The sequence below is a fragment of the Sinohyriopsis cumingii genome, chromosome 8, assembly GCF_028554795.1.
Source record: "Sinohyriopsis cumingii isolate HCF-2022 chromosome 8, ASM2855479v2, whole genome shotgun sequence".
NCBI lineage: Eukaryota > Metazoa > Mollusca > Bivalvia > Unionida > Unionidae > Sinohyriopsis > Sinohyriopsis cumingii.
In genome coordinates this window covers 4,479,531-4,503,429 of record NC_142968.1, presented here as the reverse complement: position 1 = coordinate 4,503,429, position 23,899 = coordinate 4,479,531, and the positions used below count along the sequence as shown (strand labels likewise).

Here is a 23,899-nt window from a genome sequence, read left to right as displayed (position 1 = left end):
CTAAGGGCAACATTTGTTTTGCCCGAATTTAAATCCTAAGGGGGGTGGGGGTGGGGGTGATAAATGATGAATTATTAACGTCGTTCCGAAATCATGATCAGGCTGGAGTTGAATTTTGTACGTTTGTCCCCTGTCCTGTCGGAATCAAGAGACACATTCGTGATTATTTGTCCCTGTCCTGTCGAAATAAAGAGACACATTCATGATTATTTGTCCCCTGTCCTGTCGGAATAAACAGACACATTCATGATTACTTGTCCCCTGTCCTGTTTGGAATAAACATATTCATGATTATATGTCCCCTGTCCTGTCGGAATAAACAGATACATTCATGATTATCACCATATCACATACACAAATCCTAATTCTAACAAATTCAAAAATTTGACATTAATTTCGTGAAAATGGTAATAGTAGTATATGGGGTCACCCTAGCGTCAAGTGGACTTACCATGCAAAAACAGTCGATTCACTCTGGCGTCAATGGGAATTTAACATGGAAAATTTTAACATGGATGGAACTGTAGAGCGTCAAGGGGAATTGAACATGGAAATTGAACAGGACCGGTACTTTAACGTCAATGGGACTTTAACGTTAAAATATGGGGTTTGCACTTTGTCGTAAATGGAAATTGAACATGGGAATGTCACCTGGATGTCAATGGGAATTGAACTTTGGGTGACGTCATGAGGTTTATAGGGTCAAAACATTTTATAGGGATTTTAATGTATTTGTAAGGACAAAAGGTAGATAGGGACAAACATACAAATACACATTTAAACACACAGAAAAGACGACAGAAATGTTCTAAAACAAACCTCACAGAGAGAATAATGGCTCAAAAAAGAAAAGTCTATTGTATGGGTTCAAAACATTTATTCAAGTATATACATGGGCTCTCTGGCCTGTGCTTTGGTCTAAGCACTATCCATTTAATACATAAACATTTCTACATCAAACAAACCTATTTACTAGTTATTTAGTTCTTGGCTCTAGTAAACCTGTTTACATTTAATGTTCATTTATAAGAAAAAGCTAACACAAAACAAGTAACATGCAATCAAATAGGACAAAGTTCATGTTTCTCTCTCTCTATTCGTCTCACATGTTGTTAAAAATCTGGTCAGCTAGCACTTGTGTCCCAGCGTAGATATTTCCCATCACTTAATCCGTTTCATTCATAAATCGGCTGTTATATCCATCGTGCTAGGTACACTTATCAGTAAGCAGATCAAGTGCAGTCATCGTCTTCTTCCCATGGAGGTACAATGTATACCATATGAATGGTTACTTTTCCTTCGTTGATGTCAAGTTTTCCTCTCATCGACTGCACGTCTTCAATAGCCCTAAAAAGTTTGGACGAAGTTATTTCTGCAGGTGTGCTAAATCCGAGACATACAGGTGAGTTCCAACTGTCGCGATACATAGATAGGCTCAAACGACCTCGATCTTTGACTTGGCAATGACATTTGAGTTCCTCTAACAGTGAGTCAAGTAGGTCGGTAATGAAACCTGCTACTTCCTCGGCTGAAATGTCAGACGCGAAGTCTCTAAATTTCACCGTGTAGGTGTAAGTTGTCGTTCTAAATTTTCTTGAGGTCACTGTCTGAGTCATTTGGATGCTAAAATACTCCTGTAGGTCTACTGAATCCTTTCCCTTCTTGGACGCACTTTGCTGTGACGGTATGGTAGTGAAAGAGGTCAGTGATGTTTGTTCCTTCTCTTTTTTCATCTGCGTAGAGTGATTCATCTTTCTCGTTGCTTGTCCTCGCAATGAAGTGTCGTTCTTGGAAGTCGTCCCTTTTTATACTGGGTGATATCAATATGTCCATAAGGTAAAGTTTTGTGGTCTGGAAGTTTCACTAGCTGCACGTAGTTTGTCATGGCGTTAGTACATAAATAACTAAGATGTGTTACTGCATTGGTGATGTGATAGTGAGGCAAAGAATCACACCCGAGTTTCTCGTTGGACTTGAGTCTTACGCTCTATACTTGCTGTTTGAAGGGATTCATTTTTTCTCAATTGGTCTTAGTAGTGACAATGAACTGTTGGTCTTGGACGTTGTCCTTTTTTATATGCTGACCAATATTGATGTGACCGTACGGCAAAGTAAAGTGGTTGGGAAGTCGCACTCGCTTCTGGTACACGATTTGATAGACTTTTTCCAAGGGTCGACTGACGATGTGGTGAGTGGGTAAACGTACAATCTTGTTCGGCTGGTAGGTGGTCACTTTAAAGTTTGCATCCTCTCCAGACTGCAATGCTTCTTTCAATACGCCAAAGTTGACCACACGACTGGTACGATAATTCAGAGTCAATCCTTTCACTTTACACTCTGTGTGCACTTCTCCTTGTGTGTCCCGGTATTCGTAGCCGTAATTTTTAGGACCGCCACTCGCGAAACTTAAAATCTTGTCGTCAGGATGTTCGTCTGTCCAGGCTCCTAAACGGTCTCCTTCGATGTTAGGGTGTTGCTGACCCGGTCGATCGATGTAGATGCAACTGTCCGTGTCAAAGTACAGGACGCGATCCCCTAACAGTTCTAAAGCTTCGTACAATTTTAAGCGAGCATGAGCTGTCACGTAAGCCGCAATGATGACATTTCCAAAAGGGTCGTCTTGTACAAAGTCCAGATCTTCTTCGTAATTGACCAAGATTAAATTCTCTCGAACGACGTCCACGTGTTTCATGTATTTGGTTTTGTCGTGAATCATCTGGAAGTAGCGGGAAGGTTCTGTCAAATATTCCGTCTTGGGTAAACACGGTCGTTGTGCCATTTTACCCCACAAGCAATTTAACATCACTTTGGCAAACGATCGCCTGCCTTCGTTTTTCTCGATGTGGTCTAAAGTGATGCCCTCTTGTTCCCGGTATTTCTCTTTGAATTTTATTTGGTCTTCGGGAGTGTGACACCAGGAAGGATAGCCGCTGGCTTCTTGCTTCAGTTTCAAAAAGGCATCCACGTAGTCTGCGAAAATGCCTTTCTGAGTAGGGTCACCCTTGTGGTATTGTTGTGTCTTGGGAAAGTGGCAAATTTCGTACACTTCTAACAGTTGGTATCCCATGTCCATAGCTTTGAACAATTCTACGCTGACCCAGGTTCCCGTCAAGGCCCGTTCTTCCTGGGTGTGCTGACAAGGCTGATCTTGGTTGCACGTTTCGGCACAAGTACGGCACAAGGGAAACATCAGTTTGCCTTGACAATGGTGAGGTAAGACGGGATGGTATAGGTTCGTGGGAGGCAAAACTTTGCACTTGATCAAGCCTTCGTATTGTCGAATGTTGACCAGGTCGATGTGTTCCGTCAGCAATCGCGGGTGCCCTGTAGGAAAGTGACAATATTTGCACACGTAGGGATACAGCGAACACACATCCAATTATTTGATTTCTTCTCCTTTCTCTTCGTCGGCTTGGTACAGCAAACAGGTGGCATTGGTCCTTCCTCCGTACAAACTATCCCTCGGGTTCAGGGGGTCCATCAGCTTGTAACTTTCCACGACACGTTTAAACTCGGGATCGATTTTCAAACGGTGATCGTATTCGTGTTCCCACATTTCTACCACTTGGTATCCTTGCTGTTCTAACTTCAAGCGTCGCTGACAAGTGTCCTGGTACAGGTCTTCCATGGTCCGTTGTAAAAACTGATTTTTAGTGTCACGGTCAGGGTAGCAGACGGGACATCCGTGAAATAAGCAACCGTTAAACTCATACACGATCTTGGGGTTTTTTAAGTCCCAGCCATCGACCGAATACGTTCCGATGGTCCTTTCGCCTCCTCCGTTGCGGGCATGCTGAATCCATTTGCCTTCCTTGTCGCACAAGTAATGTAACCAGCGTAGGGCTTTGACCGAGTATTGACGCTTGACATAGTTGGTCGTTTGAGGACTGATGACAGCCACGGTGTTTTCAGGCATGAATCGTTGGCGGTACACTAAGGAACACGCTTTGGCAATGGTGCAAGCTTCTTTCAAAGGATCGACCCCTCCGTGTTCCATGAACAGTTCTCGAAATTTTCCACAGCAACGTCGTAAAATGTCCACGTCGGAACGACAATACTTTAACATTTCTTCCTGAAAGTCGAAGGGGTCAGAGGCATGAGCCTGGTACCAAGCGTAGAAATCTCGTTGTTCGGTACGCATGTTGTCGGGGTCGTAATAGTGAGCCTCAGGCAAATGGGGTAGAACGGCATGTTGATTGGCTTCCGTATTGAAAAAGTGTGGAAAGTACCCTTTAGCCATTTCTGTCATTCCAAACGTTTTAGGCATTCGACTCAAAGGCATGGCCAAGTAACTCATCGAATCTTTAAACTGCACTTGTCCCACTTGCATGAAAATGATTTTGGCTCCGTTCAAAGTGACTTTAGGACGTTCGGTGCCATGTTCCGTATAGTACGTCAAAAGAAACTGTCCATCGTATCCGGAGAAATTGTGAGCCATCACTGTGGCATGGCGATGACAATCTCGGTAACGTTCGATGTCCTCTTTGCTCCATGTCTTGTCGATGGGGTCTAAGACCCATTTGGCAAAATCGTCTAGCGTCTTTGGTCCTCGAAAGATTTTTTCACGCCCTCCAGGAATTTTGCTGCAGTGAGGGCAATAACTGAAGATAGGTTCTTGAATACACTTCTCGCACGCTCGATGAGCCACGCAGAAATTAGGAATGTGAATGCCAGTCTCTTGCATGCATTCGAAATCGAAAAAGATGAAATTGCCTTTCTTCTTGTGACCGTCCTCTTTCTCTGGTGGGGGTTGGTATTTTTGCACGTAACATTGGTGTTCCAAGTCCACGATGTGGTGACAAATGTGACATTTTTTCTTTCCTGAACATACGTGTGCCTTGACACTATTGGTACGTATGCCTTGTCCACACGCGGGGCACAATCTCAGCAGTTGACAAGCGCATTTCTTCTGTGAACCTTGCGTCTTCAAATGTTGTTGGTAACAGGTAGGGCTGACAAACGTGCGCAGACAAGTTGAACAAGGCACTGGTTCTTCGCTCAGACAGGGTTGAGAGGCCAAACATCCTGAGCATTTCCATCCACAATGTTTGTGTTGCTCTCGATTATTATAACCATAGTCACATTTCTCACAATAATAAACATATCCCAGGAATCCAGTGACACTGGTAATGGTATCGAAATGTTCATCGTGATGATAAAGGTGAATGTATTTTCCGTCCTTAAAATGTTGGCCTCGAAACAACAGAGGCCCGCGCATTTCTTGAGGGTGCACTTTCAAGGTGTAGCGTGGAGCTAGGGCATCTTGCAATTTTTGCATCTCAGGAATGCCACAGGGTGTGTCTTTGGACAGTCCGGCTTGTTGTAACAGGAGTTCTGCTTCATTTCGTTGTTTGGCTCGGTCGGATTGTTGAATAGTTTTCCAGGTTCTTTTCCATTCTACCGTGTCGTTCTTGTTGGCATAGGTTCGTCCCACCACGATGGCACGGGCTAAACACATCTGGTCATGAGGGTTGTTAATTCGGACGAGACTTGTTTTGGTGTTGCGAAGGTCGTCCACCAATAAGACCTTTTTGCGTCCTGTCCCTTGAGGAAGAGAGACGTGAGCCATTTTCAGTGTGGCTTTACCATCGGTGATGTCAAACTTGTCATTGGATTGTTGCACCTGTTGTATCTTGTCCATGACTTTGGAAGGGGTCAGTTCTGCGGGTCTGCTAAACTCGATCCAAACAGGGGATTTCAAGCTGTCGTGTTGTATGGATAGTGTCAAGCGATCGTCTTCTTTGGGTTGACATTGTCGCTTGAGTGTGGTGAGCAAAGAATCCCACATCTCGGTGATGAACCCTTCTGCTTTCTCCAACGGTACGTCGGACTTGAAATCTTTAAACTTCACCGTGTAGGTGTAAGCCGTGGTTCTAAATTTTCTAGAGGAGCGCTTTTCCGTCTCTCGAATGTGATAGTACTTTTCAGGGTTGACTGGTGAACTTTGGTTTGGAGTAGACTCTCTCTGTCTGGTCGCAGACGTGGAAGGTGTTGGTTCAGGTTCGCTCATGTCTTCTATTTGAGCGAACACTTCTTTTCGTGTGTGAGGCGGTACGTCACTTCGCTGCCTCTTACGTTCTTCTTCTCTCTCACTGAAATCGTGCGATCGTTTCATCTCGATTGCTGATTCAGAAATGATTTAACCAAGTTCATTCTTTCCATATATACCCTCTCTACCTCTCGTTGTGACAATGACGGTATATTTCACAAGGCAAGTGAAAGCCAAGCATATAGGAACCCAACGACAGCGTTGCGTCTTAAACACCTCATGCATCTTGACGACCCTTCGATTCAAACCCTACCACGAAAGAAAATAGTTGCAAGAAAAATAAAACAGACAGTTGGTGTCTTCAAGAGAGCTAGAGACGGCACTGTGTCGCTGGGACACGTACGTACGTACTCCAGAAAACTACGCTACTCGACAACGTGAGTGTGCTTGTCAAAATGTTTGAATAAGATTAAAAATGTTTGTCAGTTTCAAAACGCGAACCAGTACTGTGTCCGTTTAATATTTGATGTGGCAAGAAGAAATGGTACAATACGCAACAAAGGGTTTGTACGTTTACACTCCAATCTGTCTGTACTGCAGTGGTAACAGCGCTCTTGCGTTGGCATTATTTTGCCACACTACCTTTTAAATAAAACAATGCATCACTCATCATAAACGATTTCATTGGCTATACTTATTTTCTTACCGCTTTCGCTTCGAATTGACTTCAGTACCTTTTCGCACAGCGACAAGATCGGACGTGTTTTTTTATTCTGCGTCTGGTCGCTACACTACTTGCCCTGAATTTACAACCAAACAATGTGTTACACATTGTAATTGACTTCATTGGCTAACCGATATTTTACACTTCTGTCTCTGTTGATGTGAGTGTGCTTGTCAAAATGTTTGAGTAAGATTAAAAATGTTTGTTAGTTTCAAAACGCGAACCAGTACTGTGGCCGTTTAATATTTGATGTGGCAAGAAGAAATGGTACAATACGCAACAAAGGGTTTGTATGTTTACACTCCAATCTGTCTGTACTGCAATGGTAACAGCGCTCTTGCGTTGGCATTATTTTGCCACACTACCTTAAAAAAAAACCAATGCATCACTCATCATAAACGATTTCATTGGCTAAACTTATTTTCTTACCGCTTTCGCTTCGAATTGACTTCAGTACCTTTTTGCACAGCGACAAGATCGGACGTGTTTTTTTTTTATTCTGCGGCTGGTCGCTACACTACTGTCAACAAGCCCTGAATTTACAACCAAACAATGTGTTACACATTGTAAGTGACTTCATTGGCTAACCGATATTTTACAATTCTGTCTCTATTGATGTGAGTGTGCTTGTCGAAATGTTTGAGTAAGATTAAAAATGTTTGTCAGTTTCAAAACGCGAACCAGTACTGTGGCCGTTTAATATTTGACGTGGCAAGAAGAAATGGTACAATACGCAACAAAGGGTTTGTACGTTTACACTCCAATCTGTCTGCACTGCAATGGTAATAGCACACTTGCGTTGGTATTATTTTGCCACACTACCTTTAATAAAACCCCAATGCATCACTCATCATAAACGATTTCATTGGCTATACTTATTTTCTTACCGCTTTCGCTTCGAATTGACTTCAGTACCTTTTCGCACAGCGACAAGATCGGACGTGTTTTTTTATTCTGCGGCTGGTCGCTACTCTACTTGCCCTGAATTTACAATCAAACAATGTGTTACACATTGTAAGTGACTTCATTGGTCAGTCGATATTTTCCACCGCCTTAGCTTCAAATTGGTTTCATTTGTTATTCGCACCGTGAGATGATCAGACACGTTTTTCTGTACCTGACCATTAGTCACTTCACAAACAATAAAACTAAAACACAAATGATCACGCCATGAGCGGCTCATGGAAATTATGTTAGTCATGTTACGAAATATAGCACGACTTGCTTGGATGTACTTTTCTGTGGTCACTCTTTAATTACATGCGTCTTCAGTTCACTCTTGTGATATTTTTTGTAAAGGGTGTATTTTTTCTATGGATGTGATTGTGTTATGTTCTTTTATGTTTTCAGTGATTTTACTTTATATCTGTATCTTAATTTAGATGTATAGACTATGCAGTCTGAAATAAAGAATTCTTATCTTATCTTATGTAAATGGAATGAGTGTTTCTTTGAAACTTTCAGAAGGAAAATGTGCCATAAAAACAAACGTACGTGTCGTCATATTTTTAAAGTAGGAATACATGATCTCTTTCTCTCTCTCTCTCTCTCTCTCTCATTGTAGTTTTGATTTATACCCTAATGGAATATGTTCCCGTTTGAAGATACCTCTCCAAAATTGTGATCAGTAGTCACCATAATTACGTGAACTGTTCGTCATGTCATTTTTTTCAAAAGTTTACACTCTAAAAAATTGTAGAACGATTTTTTTTCTTCCATCAGTAAATCTTTGTATGAAATAAAAGCTTGAGTTTGCACAATTCTGGTATCTTAACTTTATCCGGTTTTGGAACTGCAATATGTCACGCAATTTGTTTCTTTTAACGTTAGATTTACAGTTTTTCAGAAAAAAGACAATCACACGGCTTTTTTAAGAATGAAACAAATGACATTGCACTGTATAACCCTGCCTATGGTTAACTCTGAATTCTAAAGTCAAAACATGGGTTCAGGAAAAAATGTAACAATGTTCGTCCTATATTCTCTCATTTTATACTGAGGATAGGACGAACATTGTTACATTTTTTCCGAACCCATGTTTTGACTTTAGAATTCAGAGTTAACCATAGGCAGGGTTATACAGTGCAATGTCATTTGTTTCATTCTTAAAAAAGCCGTGTGATTGTCTTTTTTCTGAAAAACTGTAAATCTAACGTTAAAAGAAACAAATTGCGTGACATATTGCAGTTCCAAAACCGGATAAAGTTAAGATACCAGAATTGTGCAAACTCAAGCTTTTATTTCATACAAAGATTTACTGATGGAAGAAAAAAAATCGTTCTACAATTTTTTAGAGTGTAAACTTTTGAAAAAAATGACATGACGAACAGTTCACGTAATTATGGTGACTACTGATCACAATTTTGGAGAGGTATCTTCAAACGGGAACATATTCCATTAGGGTATAAATCAAAACTACAATGAGAGAGAGAGAGAGAGAGAGAGAAAGAGATCATGTATTCCTACTTTAAAAATATGACGACACGTACGTTTGTTTTTATGGCACATTTTCCTTCTGAAAGTTTCAAAGAAACACTCATTCCATTTACATAAGATAAGATAAGAATTCTTTATTTCAGACTACATAGTCTATACATCTAAATTAAGATATAGATATAAAGTAAAATCACTGAAAACATAAAAGAACATAACACAATCACATCCATAGAAAAAATACACCCTTTACAAAAAATATCACAAGAGTGAACTGAAGACGCATGTAATTAAAGAGTGACCACAGAAAAGTACATCCAAGCAAGTCGTGCTATATTTCGTAACATGACTAACATAATTTCCATGAGCCGCTCATGGCGTGATCATTTGTGTTTTAGTTTTATTGTTTGTGAAGTGACTAATGGTCAGGTACAGAAAAACGTGTCTGATCATCTCACGGTGCGAATAACAAATGAAACCAATTTGAAGCTAAGGCGGTGAAAAATATCGACTGACCAATGAAGTCACTTACAATGTGTAACACATTGTTTGGTTGTAAATTCAGGGCTTGTTGACAGTAGTGTAGCGACCAGCCGCAGAATAAAAAAAAAACACGTCCGATCTTGTCGCTGTGCAAAAAGGTACTGAAGTCAATTCGAAGCGAAAGCGGTAAGAAAATAAGTTTAGCCAATGAAATCGTTTATAATGAGTGATGCATTGGGTTTTTTTTAAGGTAGTGTGGCAAAATAATGCCAACGCAAGAGCGCTGTTACCATTGCAGTACAGACAGATTGGAGTGTAAACATACAAACCCTTTGTTGCGTGTTGTACCATTTCTTCTTGCCACATCAAATATTAAACGGCCACAGTACTGGTTCGCGTTTTGAAACTAACAAACATTTTTAATCTTACTCAAACATTTTGACAAGCACACTCACATCAACAGAGACAGAAGTGTAAAATATCGGTTAGCCAATGAAGTCAATTACAATGTGTAACACATTGTTTGGTTGTAAATTCAGGGCAAGTAGTGTAGCGACCAGACGCAGAATAAAAAAACACGTCCGATCTTGTCGCTGTGCGAAAAGGTACTGAAGTCAATTCGAAGCGAAAGCGGTAAGAAAATAAGTATAGCCAATGAAATCGTTTATGATGAGTGATGCATTGTTTTATTTAAAAGGTAGTGTGGCAAAATAATGCCAACGCAAGAGCGCTGTTACCACTGCAGTACAGACAGATTGGAGTGTAAACGTACAAACCCTTTGTTGCGTATTGTACCATTTCTTCTTGCCACATCAAATATTAAACGGACACAGTACTGGTTCGCGTTTTGAAACTGACAAACATTTTTAATCTTATTCAAACATTTTGACAAGCACACTCACGTTGTCGAGTAGCGTAGTTTTCTGGAGTACGTACGTACGTGTCCCAGCGACACAGTGCCGTCTCTAGCTCTCTTGAAGACACCAACTGTCTGTTTTATTTTTCTTGCAACTATTTTCTTTCGTGGTAGGGTTTGAATCGAAGGGTCGTCAAGATGCATGAGGTGTTTAAGACGCAACGCTGTCGTTGGGTTCCTATATGCTTGGCTTTCACTTGCCTTGTGAAATATACCGTCATTGTCACAACGAGAGGTAGAGAGGGTATATATGGAAAGAATGAACTTGGTTAAATCATTTCTGAATCAGCAATCGAGATGAAACGATCGCACGATTTCAGTGAGAGAGAAGAAGAACGTAAGAGGCAGCGAAGTGACGTACCGCCTCACACACGAAAAGAAGTGTTCGCTCAAATAGAAGACATGAGCGAACCTGAACCAACACCTTCCACGTCTGCGACCAGACAGAGAGAGTCTACTCCAAACCAAAGTTCACCAGTCAACCCTGAAAAGTACTATCACATTCGAGAGACGGAAAAGCGCTCCTCTAGAAAATTTAGAACCACGGCTTACACCTACACGGTGAAGTTTAAAGATTTCAAGTCCGACGTACCGTTGGAGAAAGCAGAAGGGTTCATCACCGAGATGTGGGATTCTTTGCTCACCACACTCAAGCGACAATGTCAACCCAAAGAAGACGATCGCTTGACACTATCCATACAACACGACAGCTTGAAATCCCCTGTTTGGATCGAGTTTAGCAGACCCGCAGAACTGACCCCTTCCAAAGTCATGGACAAGATACAACAGGTGCAACAATCCAATGACAAGTTTGACATCACCGATGGTAAAGCCACACTGAAAATGGCTCACGTCTCTCTTCCTCAAGGGACAGGACGCAAAAAGGTCTTATTGGTGGACGACCTTCGCAACACCAAAACAAGTCTCGTCCGAATTAACAATCCTCATGACCAGATGTGTTTAGCCCGTGCCATCGTGGTGGGACGAACCTATGCCAACAAGAACGACATTGTAGAATGGAAAAGAACCTGGAAAACTATTCAACAATCCGACCGAGCCAAACAACGAAATGAAGCAGAACTCCTGTTACAACAAGCCGGACTGTCCAAAGACACACCCTGTGGCATTCCTGAGATGCAAAAATTGCAAGATGCCCTAGCTCCACGCTACACCTTGAAAGTGCACCCTCAAGAAATGCGCGGGCCTCTGTTGTTTCGAGGCCAACATTTTAAGGACGGAAAATACATTCACCTTTATCATCACGATGAACATTTCGATACCATTACCAGTGTCACTGGATTCCTGGGATATGTTTATTATTGTGAGAAATGTGACTATGGTTATAATAATCGAGAGCAACACAAACATTGTGGATGGAAATGCTCAGGATGTTTGGCCTCTCAACCCTGTCTGAGCGAAGAACCAGTGCCTTGTTCAACTTGTCTGCGCACGTTTGTCAGCCCTACCTGTTACCAACAACATTTGAAGACGCAAGGTTCACAGAAGAAATGCGCTTGTCAACTGCTGAGATTGTGCCCCGCGTGTGGACAAGGCATACGTACCAATAGTGTCAAGGCACACGTATGTTCAGGAAAGAAAAAATGTCACATTTGTCACCACATCGTGGACTTGGAACACCAATGTTACGTGCAAAAATACCAACCCCCACCAGAGAAAGAGGACGGTCACAAGAAGAAAGGCAATTTCATCTTTTTCGATTTCGAATGCATGCAAGAGACTGGCATTCACATTCCTAATTTCTGCGTGGCTCATCGAGCGTGCGAGAAGTGTATTCAAGAACCTATCTTCAGTTATTGCCCTCACTGCAGCAAAATTCCTGGAGGGCGTGAAAAAATCTTTCGAGGACCAAAGACGCTAGACGATTTTGCCAAATGGGTCTTAGACCCCATCGACAAGACATGGAGCAAAGAGGACATCGAACGTTACCGAGATTGTCATCGCCATGCCACAGTGATGGCTCACAATTTCTCCGGATACGATGGACAGTTTCTTTTGACGTACTATACGGAACATGGCACCGAACGTCCTAAAGTCACTTTGAACGGAGCCAAAATCATTTTCATGCAAGTGGGACAAGTGCAGTTTAAAGATTCGATGAGTTACTTGGCCATGCCTTTGAGTCGAATGCCTAAAACGTTTGGAATGACAGAAATGGCTAAAGGGTACTTTCCACACTTTTTCAATACGGAAGCCAATCAACATGCCGTTCTACCCCATTTGCCTGAGGCTCACTATTACGACCCCGACAACATGCGTACCGAACAACGAGAAGATTTCTACGCTTGGTACCAGGCTCATGCCTCTGACCCCTTCGACTTTCAGGAAGAAATGTTAAAGTATTGTCGTTCCGACGTGGACATTTTACGACGTTGCTGTGGAAAATTTCGAGAACTGTTCATGGAACACGGAGGGGTCGATCCTTTGAAAGAAGCTTGCACCATTGCCAAAGCGTGTTCCTTAGTGTACCGCCAACGATTCATGCCTGAAAACACCGTGGCTGTCATCAGTCCTCAAACGACCAACTATGTCAAGCGTCAATACTCGGTCAAAGCCCTACGCTGGTTACATTACTTGTGCGACAAGGAAGGCAAATGGATTCAGCATGCCCGCAACGGAGGAGGCGAAAGGACCATCGGAACGTATTCGGTCGATGGCTGGGACTTAAAAAACCCCAAGATCGTGTATGAGTTTAACGGTTGCTTATTTCACGGATGTCCCGTCTGCTACCCTGACCGTGACACTAAAAATCAGTTTTTACAACGGACCATGGAAGACCTGTACCAGGACACTTGTCAGCGACGCTTGAAGTTAGAACAGCAAGGATACCAAGTGGTAGAAATGTGGGAACACGAATACGATCACCGTTTGAAAATCGATCCCGAGTTTAAACGTGTCGTGGAAAGTTACAAGCTGATGGACCCCCTGAACCCGAGGGATAGTTTGTACGGAGGAAGGACCAATGCCACCTGTTTGCTGTACCAAGCCGACGAAGAGAAAGGAGAAGAAATCAAATACTTGGATGTGTGTTCGCTGTATCCCTACGTGTGCAAATATTGTCACTTTCCTACAGGGCACCCGCGATTGCTGACGGAACACATCGACCTGGTCAACATTCGACAATACGAAGGCTTGATCAAGTGCAAAGTTTTGCCTCCCACGAACCTATACCATCCCGTCTTACCTCACCATTGTCAAGGCAAACTGATGTTTCCCTTGTGCCGTACTTGTGCCGAAACGTGCAACCAAGATCAGCCTTGTCAGCACACCCAGGAAGAACGGGCCTTGACGGGAACCTGGGTCAGCGTAGAATTGTTCAAAGCTATGGACATGGGATACCAACTGTTAGAAGTGTACGAAATTTGCCACTTTCCCAAGACACAACAATACCACAAGGGTGACCCTACTCAGAAAGGCATTTTCGCAGACTACGTGGATGCCTTTTTGAAACTGAAGCAAGAAGCCAGCGGCTATCCTTCCTGGTGTCACACTCCCGAAGACCAAATAAAATTCAAAGAGAAATACCGGGAACAAGAGGGCATCACTTTAGACCACATCGAGAAAAACGAAGGCAGGCGATCGTTTGCCAAAGTGATGTTAAATTGCTTGTGGGGTAAAATGGCACAACGACCGTGTTTACCCAAGACGGAATATTTGACAGAACCTTCCCGCTACTTCCAGATGATTCACGACAAAACCAAATACATGAAACACGTGGACGTCGTTCGAGAGAATTTAATCTTGGTCAATTACGAAGAAGATCTGGACTTTGTACAAGACGACCCTTTTGGAAATGTCATCATTGCGGCTTACGTGACAGCTCATGCTCGCTTAAAATTGTACGAAGCTTTAGAACTGTTAGGGGATCGCGTCCTGTACTTTGACACGGACAGTTGCATCTACATCGATCGACCGGGTCAGCAACACCCTAACATCGAAGGAGACCGTTTAGGAGCCTGGACAGACGAACATCCTGACGACAAGATTTTAAGTTTCGCGAGTGGCGGTCCTAAAAATTACGGCTACGAATACCGGGACACACAAGGAGAAGTGCACACAGAGTGTAAAGTGAAAGGATTGACTCTGAATTATCGTACCAGTCGTGTGGTCAACTTTGGCGTATTGAAAGAAGCATTGCAGTCTGGAGAGGATGCAAACTTTAAAGTGACCACCTACCAGCCGAACAAGATTGTACGTTTACCCACTCACCACATCGTCAGTCGACCCTTGGAAAAAGTCTATCAAATCGTGTACCAGAAGCGAGTGCGACTTCCCAACCACTTTACTTTGCCGTACGGTCACATCAATATTGGTCAGCATATAAAAAAGGACAACGTCCAAGACCAACAGTTCATTGTCACTACTAAGACCAATTGAGAAAAAATGAATCCCTTCAAACAGCAAGTATAGAGCGTAAGACTCAAGTCCAACGAGAAACTCGGGTGTGATTCTTTGCCTCACTATCACATCACCAATGCAGTAACACATCTTAGTTATTTATGTACTAACGCCATGACAAACTACGTGCAGCTAGTGAAACTTCCAGACCACAAAACTTTACCTTATGGACATATTGATATCACCCAGTATAAAAAGGGACGACTTCCAAGAACGACACTTCATTGCGAGGACAAGCAACGAGAAAGATGAATCACTCTACGCAGATGAAAAAAGAGAAGGAACAAACATCACTGACCTCTTTCACTACCATACCGTCACAGCAAAGTGCGTCCAAGAAGGGAAAGGATTCAGTAGACCTACAGGAGTATTTTAGCATCCAAATGACTCAGACAGTGACCTCAAGAAAATTTAGAACGACAACTTACACCTACACGGTGAAATTTAGAGACTTCGCGTCTGACATTTCAGCCGAGGAAGTAGCAGGTTTCATTACCGACCTACTTGACTCACTGTTAGAGGAACTCAAATGTCATTGCCAAGTCAAAGATCGAGGTCGTTTGAGCCTATCTATGTATCGCGACAGTTGGAACTCACCTGTATGTCTCGGATTTAGCACACCTGCAGAAATAACTTCGTCCAAACTTTTTAGGGCTATTGAAGACGTGCAGTCGATGAGAGGAAAACTTGACATCAACGAAGGAAAAGTAACCATTCATATGGTATACATTGTACCTCCATGGGAAGAAGACGATGACTGCACTTGATCTGCTTACTGATAAGTGTACCTAGCACGATGGATATAACAGCCGATTTATGAATGAAACGGATTAAGTGATGGGAAATATCTACGCTGGGACACAAGTGCTAGCTGACCAGATTTTTAACAACATGTGAGACGAATAGAGAGAGAGAAACATGAACTTTGTCCTATTTGATTGCATGTTACTTGTTTTGTGTTAGCTTTTTCTTATAAATGAACATTAAATGTAAACAGGTTTACTAGAGCCAAGAACTAAATAACTAGTAAATAGGTTTGTTTGATGTAGAAATGTTTATGTATTAAATGGATAGTGCTTAGACCAAAGCACAGGCCAGAGAGCCCATGTATATACTTGAATAAATGTTTTGAACCCATACAATAGACTTTTCTTTTTTGAGCCATTATTCTCTCTGTGAGGTTTGTTTTAGAACATTTCTGTCGTCTTTTCTGTGTGTTTAAATGTGTATTTGTATGTTTGTCCCTATCTACCTTTTGTCCTTACAAATACATTAAAATCCCTATAAAATGTTTTGACCCTATAAACCTCATGACGTCACCCAAAGTTCAATTCCCATTGACATCCAGGTGACATTCCCATGTTCAATTTCCATTTACGACAAAGTGCAAACCCCATATTTTAACGTTAAAGTCCCATTGACGTTAAAGTACCGGTCCTGTTCAATTTCCATGTTCAATTCCCCTTGACGCTCTACAGTTCCATCCATGTTAAAATTTTCCATGTTAAATTCCCATTGACGCCAGAGTGAATCGACTGTTTTTGCATGGTAAGTCCACTTGACGCTAGGGTGACCCCATATACTACTGGTAATATTTTTTCATAACTTGTCATTCTTTTAATTGAAGTTTTGCATCACACAGACGTGGAAATGTTCTTAAATGTCAGTGTCAGTAGCTGACAGAGATCTTTCTCCGGAGTTGTGTAAGTAAAGAAAGAAGGTAAACTATAATTCTCACTTTTCATTTCTGGAGCACTGCTGATTGTAAACGGATGCCATTCGTGTGCGGCTATTGCCGGAATCTGTAACAACATATAATCTCCTGGCTGGAAGTTGAAATGGGGTGGTCGACCTATCACCAGGTGTGTGACCTATGTTGAAAGTAAATCATCATGAAACATACAACTATTTCATTTTGAACCTAGATAAAGTTCATCGATTTATTTTAAAGTTTCAATTTGTATGTTTCAAAGTTATGGTACTGATTACAGGGTATGTATCTATGTATGTATGTATGTATGTATGTGTGTACGTATCTATGTATGTATGTACGTACGTACGTACGCAGGCACGCACGCACGGATGTATGTATGTATGTATGTATGTATGTACGTATGTGTGTAAGTATCTATGTATGTATGTGTTTGTATGTATAGGTTTAGGTAACATTACCACAATCCTAGAAATATAGCGCAGAATTAAAATTATATTGAAATGTAGCTGCACGTAGAAAAGAAATCGAAAAACTCTATTGTAGATGAAATCTTAGCTAAATAAAATGAACCGTTTTAATGTAAACTGTTTCTAGTTAAAGCAAGCATGTATTCGTACAATACATATCTTTAAAGTCAAAGACGTTTTAATTCTTTTGAATGTATATTTAAAATTAAGAGAACTATACAACTGTGAATTCACTACAATATTAAGTAAAGAAACATGAAAAAGAACGGTGCCGAAAAACAGACACAGTAAAGGTATACCTGACTTGCTGAATCGCGCTCTTGCTTGTGTGTGTGTGTGTGTGTGATTTGGATTTTTAACGTAGCTTGAACAAATTTTTCAGTCTTATCGCTACGATGTCTAGCACTGGGGCATCGTGCCTCAGACATGTAACATGTATTTTGAGAACACGTTCACACCTGTCTTTGACACCAGTGAACATCTATTCGAATATTAGTGTTCACGGATGTTACAAGTATAATTAATTACAATGTACTGTTTTTGTTGTCGTTCTCATGTGAAGTCACATTGCCAAAATACGTAGTGTAATGAACGACACGTTTAAAATTTCATATTAAAAGTTTTCTCAGACCGGCAAAATTAAGGAACAAATTAACAAAAACCCACCTTTGACGGTAGCAGATTGACCTCCTCTATGTACGTGTTTCCATATCTCGCCTTCTTGATGAACTTGGAGCGACTTATCTTCTCCACAACAAATATTACACCAGGCCCCAGGAACCACTTCCAGAACGAGGGGCCGTGAAGAATGACCAGGATCCAAAAGAAAATGTACAGCATATGGGTCCAGTAAAATACCTAAAACATATATAACATGTTCGATCCAGTAGGCTAACTGTTATGCCCATCATGTTGTCCTAACGTTAAAACGTATCCATGATTGCACGATTAGTATTATTTGTCTATTTAGCGACAATTAAGGGTATCGAAACCATACCAGACCAGTCCACATACTTAAATAGCTAGGTGCAGCACGATACATACAACGACTGAAGTTTATTTAAAAGTTAGCGAAAGTTCATTTTCGTGATTTGATGGATGTTGTTTGCTTTTCTCCATCAAAGATGCAAAATTTCCATTCTGTTTTAGTATCTAGAAGATAGCACAAATAATATTATTACTGGAAACTAAAAGACAGTCAGCCTTTGCAGTGGCGATGTTTGCTTTTCGGAGCTTGCCGTTGCCATGGCATGCATGCTATTCTGACACGTTCCACGGAATAATTGCAATTCCAAAGATTTTGTCAAATATTAAACTATTTTCTTAGCCTCTGCATTTTACATAAAATCTTGAATGAGTGCATGAATAAACGAAAGTGAAACAAAACTATCAATCATGAATGTTACATAATTTATGCTAGTACAACATAAAAGAGAGAAGCACGTGTTTGTAAATGACTTATTACTGCTATAACACATCATGTTAACATGGAATATCATATGATGACACTTACATCATGACAATTTGTGTCAATATTTAATATATAATGTAACAGTCATTAATTAATGGTGGAAAAATATTGAAGTTATCACAGTTCGAATCTTTAATATGATACAGTGGCAGACGTCAAAGTCAAATGCATTCGACTTGAATGTCCAACAAGCTTCCAATGCGCCTGTCAATCAAGAGACGCTTGACACCATTGCCTGTGGTAGTATTGGTCAATGGTTCGTACGAATCGGCATTCATTGCTGTGGTTTTAATAATGGCATTACGGCGCTGTTACTAGAAATATACCTGAAAATAACCACCTCTTCTGACAAACGGCATGGAACAGATGACCATAACTATCAGGATAAGGACTAAAAGCCAACCCGTGATATATGCCGACGCACCGACAAAGCCGACTCCGGCAGCTGTTGTAAAGAGAACGTCCGCCGTTCCGATACCTGTACTCGTAGAGACGACAGCTGAAAAGACACAGTACGTAAACCGATTGATATGAAACTAATAGCTGGAAAGTAAAACAACATTTTGAAAGATAGAAAAAATAATTAATGAACATAAATTTAATTATATACAAAAACAATAAATCAAAGTGTACATTTAAGTAAGCAAGATTACCTTTACAACCGTTGTTGAAAATACTTTCAGTAAAGAAGACTCAAATGTGAAATTCTTGAAATATAACCGTATGTTCTTCCCATGGTAATATGTTTGTTGTCGGGCAGGTTTAGATTAATAATAGGTAATAATTTGAGCCATTTTGCAAAAGATTTAGAAGTCTGCTATGAATATCATCCACATGAAAGACAAAATATTGATATCCCATTATTAGTTTGTTTATTTAGTCTTTTTCTTAGTGGTCATAGCTTGTTTGATTCATTCTACAACCCAGATTTCTCCACTTTTACTCAAAATCCAGCAACTTTAGAAAGGATTCTAAACCAAAATATTCAACAAATAGGAGTACATTATTATATAAAAACCTGAGTTTTTTCATATATTAACGATTGTGTTTAAGTCTATGTCATGTACATCTAAATTGAAAAATAAAGTGCTCATTGTAAACGCGGTATGCTTATATGAATGTGAAACTGGACTTCATACCGCTGCTTCAATAGGATATTCCTGAGACAGCCACATTGGACTTTGTACAAAATGTGCTTCAACATACTATTAATTAAACACGTTCACCTGTAATTTAACTGCATCACATGGAAGAAGTGACAGTTCTAACACAGCCAAATTGGACTTCGTACAGATATTTAAAAATGTTATTGTTTATAAACCTTCACCTGTACTGACTTGTATTATGGCAGGCTTCCTAACATATGTAGGGTCCATATAGTACAGGCAGCACATGCACTGGGTCACATGGTACACGTAGCACATGCATTGGATCACATAGTACAGTCAGCACATTGATGGATGACATAGTACAGTCAGCACATTATTGGATCACGTGGTACAGGCAGCACATGCATTGGGTTACGTGGCACAGTCAGTACATGCATTGAATGATATCGTCTAGGCCGTACATGAACTGGATCGCATGGTAGATGCAACACATGCATTGAATCACGTGGTACAATAAGCATATGCACTGGATAACATGGTACAGTCAACACTGGCATTGGATGATATCGTACAGGCAGTACATGCACTGGATTACATGGTACAGAAAGCACGCGCATTTGGATGACAGTGCGTGTGTAAGTGTGTGTGTGTGATTTTGAATTTCAACGTAGCTTTAACATTTTTTCAGTCATATCGCTACGATGTATGCAGTGTGGCAGTTTATAGTGATGTCTAGCTCTGGAGCATCATGCCGCAGACATGTAGCATGACGTCCCACCCAGTCACATTATCTTGACACCAGGCCGACCAGTCCCAACACTAACCTCTTAATGCTTAGCGTCAGGTGTGGCAGCTGTTATTACCATTGTAAGTCTTTGGATCGATCCCACGACCTCCCGCGCCACTAGGCCACCGAAGCAGTTTTTGGGTATTAGAGAACTAGAGTCTAGACAGAAACATCGAACTCGCAAAGTATGTATTCTTCTCTTTCATTATCAAGATGTGCTATATATATATATATATATATATATATATATATATATATATATATATATATATATATATATATATATATATATATATATATATTGATTTGTATTTGCATATTACAATATGTACAAGGTGAATTTCACTCACTATAAGAACTTTTAATTTTAACCTTTAATTTTAACCTTTAATTTTAACCATTAATCTTAACCTTTAATTTTAACCTTTAATTTTAACCACTGATTTTAACCTTTAAGTTTAACCTTTAATTTTAACCATTAATTTTAACCTTTAATTTTAACCTTTAATTTTAACTTAATTTTAACCATTAATTTTAACCTTTAATTTTAACCATTAATTTTAACCTGTTTAAATTAGCATAATTTTTAGATATCGCTTGCTACTCCGAATCAGACATTCCTACGAATACAGCAATGCATATTCGATGCGTGGTCATCTAGCCTAATAGCCATGGCAGAGAGTCAGGTACCTTTTGATTTAATATCAAAACTAGCTATTGAATGAACCTGGCATAAACTACTAAAAAAAGGATACACATTTCTACTCAAAATACAGACAAATGACGCGTCCATTTCTAAGTAAATGATGGACGAAAAAAAAAACCTGAAAGACGTCTGCTAGGTACTGAAAGCAATATCAATTACTATAACAATTTTTAAGGTTACCTAAAATAAACTGACATTATTACAGTTAGAAAAGTTGTGTAAATTTTTGCTATCGCAATTATAAGATAGCAATATAACTTTTGTCAAAAATGGAACGAAATTAGACACCTACTTGCATTTCCTATGTGACAAATCGTATGTACTAAAGCCCAGAAAGCGATGAAGAGTCCACACATCTTATGAAATACAATATTTTGGTCAAGTGGGAGAAAATCAGCAATTATTGTCATTCTCAAGTATGTTAGGCATTTTCGCAACATCAGCACAAGCACGAACATGCAGGTGAAATTGAGACACATCCCTGCTCCGCGTGCTGCTATGACGAAGCCATTGCTATCCTTGTAGTTGTAGGCACCCAGAATGAAAAGACCGATGTTCATGAGCACAAACCAAGCGAAGAAGATGACTTTTCGAAGGTTATTACGAATGTAGGACCAAGTAAAGTAACGAAAAGCGTCTTTCTTTTTTCTCTTAGACTTTTCCGGTGGTTTCAGCCATTGGGCAGCACTGCAAAAATACAATTTTTTAAATTATTATTATTATTATTATTATTATTATTATTATTATTATTATTATTGTCGTTGTTGTTCTTGTTATTGTTGCTGCTGCGTTTTTCTTTGTTATAAAATCACTGATACTACGTTTATAAGTGGAGCATTGAGAGTTTGAATTGATTTCCATTGTGAACAAAGAGTACGCTTCAACGATGATCCCCAATTAAAAGGACATAGTCCATTATTCGTTAAACAACAGTTTCAAGATTTTGAATTAGTAATCTTGGCCACCGGCCAATAATACACTAATATGTAGGTCCTGGCCACCGGCCCATAGTACAATAATATGTACATCTTGGCCACGGGTCCATAATACAATAATATGTACATCTTGGCCACCGGCCCATAATACAATAATATGTACATCTTGGCCACCGGCCCATAATACAATAATATGTACATCTTGGCCACGGGTCCATAACACAATAATATGTACATCTTGGCCACCGGCCCATAATACAATAACATGTTTACTTGGCCACGGGTCCATACTATAATAATATGACATCTTGGTAACCGGCCCATAATACAATAATATGTACATCTTAGCTACAGGTCCATAATACAAAAATATGTACATCTTGGTCACCGGCCCATAATAAAAAAACGTACATCTTGGCCACGGGTTCATAATACAATAATGTATACAATTAAAATTATTTCATCTGAAGCGCACATATACATTTTGTGTTAATATTAGATTGTGTACGTCCTTTCTTGTAGACGCAGCATATGGTATATAAATAATGCAACCCTGTGAAAAACAAAATAATTTTGTACTGATATAAGGCCATACACGTTTCGGTAGATGGATTATTATACCAAGATTTGTCTGAATATATTTTGTCTTAGATAAGGATACTGTTTTTAAATGAAACCTGCATGACATTCATATTCTACGAACATAAAATTTCAGCAACTACAAAAATTCAACAAAGAACATGTAGCATTAATATCATCACGTCTACCAATCTATACATGAAAGTTTTATGACAAGAAAATCTGAATCTCGAGAGAGATCCACGGACATTAACAGGTAAACCAACATTTAATAATGTTTTAGCATTTTGATCAGATGTACATTATAAAACGGCGTGATTTTATTATGCCAGTTTTGACTAGTACAATCCCCAACTCTCGGAGAGAATGATGATACAAACACTCTTATAGTCTTAATATTTTGCGTTATCCATACAAAAGCCAAAGCCAGGCTAAAGAATGAATGTTTTTTTTTTATGATTCTCATCTACTTTATTATCTAATGATGTAAGCATTTTGTAGCATTATGTGGGATATCTACTCATATCTATATTTAATAATTTAAACTGATATTGAACAAACGTGGAGTAATATTTAAAACAAAACTGTAGTCTTGCCGATTCCCAAAAGGCAACATAATTATTCATATTATATGTGATACATAGATATTATTACAAACATGGCGTTGAACACTTTCAATACATTCTGAACACGCTGTACCCAGATTTCAGAACCATAACACAATATATGGTTTACTATAGTATCACCTATTTTAAAATCATCTACTCAACTGATGTACCCAGTCTCCTTTGCTAATAGAAGATAGCCGTAACAGACATTATACTCCGAGCTACTAATATTTCTTTCGCTTTCGTCCAGGATAATTTGGATGTAAATACAAGATCCATATTTTTCTATAATGAAACTACAATTTGTGTGACGTTTAAAAACCACGTGTCATAATTCCTTGCGAAACGCAATGATTTTTGTCTTATCCAAGTTAACTACGATTTTGCTGTTATTACAAAAGCCTTACATTATGTTTATCTGTTGTTGCAATGCTATCGTGATGTCGAGTGAATTAACTGCATTATCAGCAAATAGGAATACTAAAAGAATAGAAACATTTTCTAAAATAAAACTGCCTCTACCAAAAGTTCCTCTCAGTAACCGAATCAAATCCTTAATAAA

At 39.8% G+C, this 23,899-nt stretch overlaps 1 protein-coding gene across 1 annotated transcript in view; it reads right to left on the bottom strand.

The window, feature by feature from the left end:
• The window catches only part of LOC149792877 (NADPH oxidase 5-like), a 58,675-nt gene that overhangs the window by 8,872 nt on the left and 25,904 nt on the right, over nucleotides 1–23,899 (bottom strand). The window contains exons 7-10 of the mRNA XM_089966673.1: nucleotides 21,508–21,902; nucleotides 18,940–19,112; nucleotides 17,809–18,000; nucleotides 16,700–16,832 (exon numbers count right to left, since the gene is read on the bottom strand). Of these exons, the coding sequence (XP_089822799.1) occupies nucleotides 16,700–16,832; nucleotides 17,809–18,000; nucleotides 18,940–19,112; nucleotides 21,508–21,902 (893 nt within the window). The remainder of the gene's footprint in view (nucleotides 1–16,699; nucleotides 16,833–17,808; nucleotides 18,001–18,939; nucleotides 19,113–21,507; nucleotides 21,903–23,899) is intronic.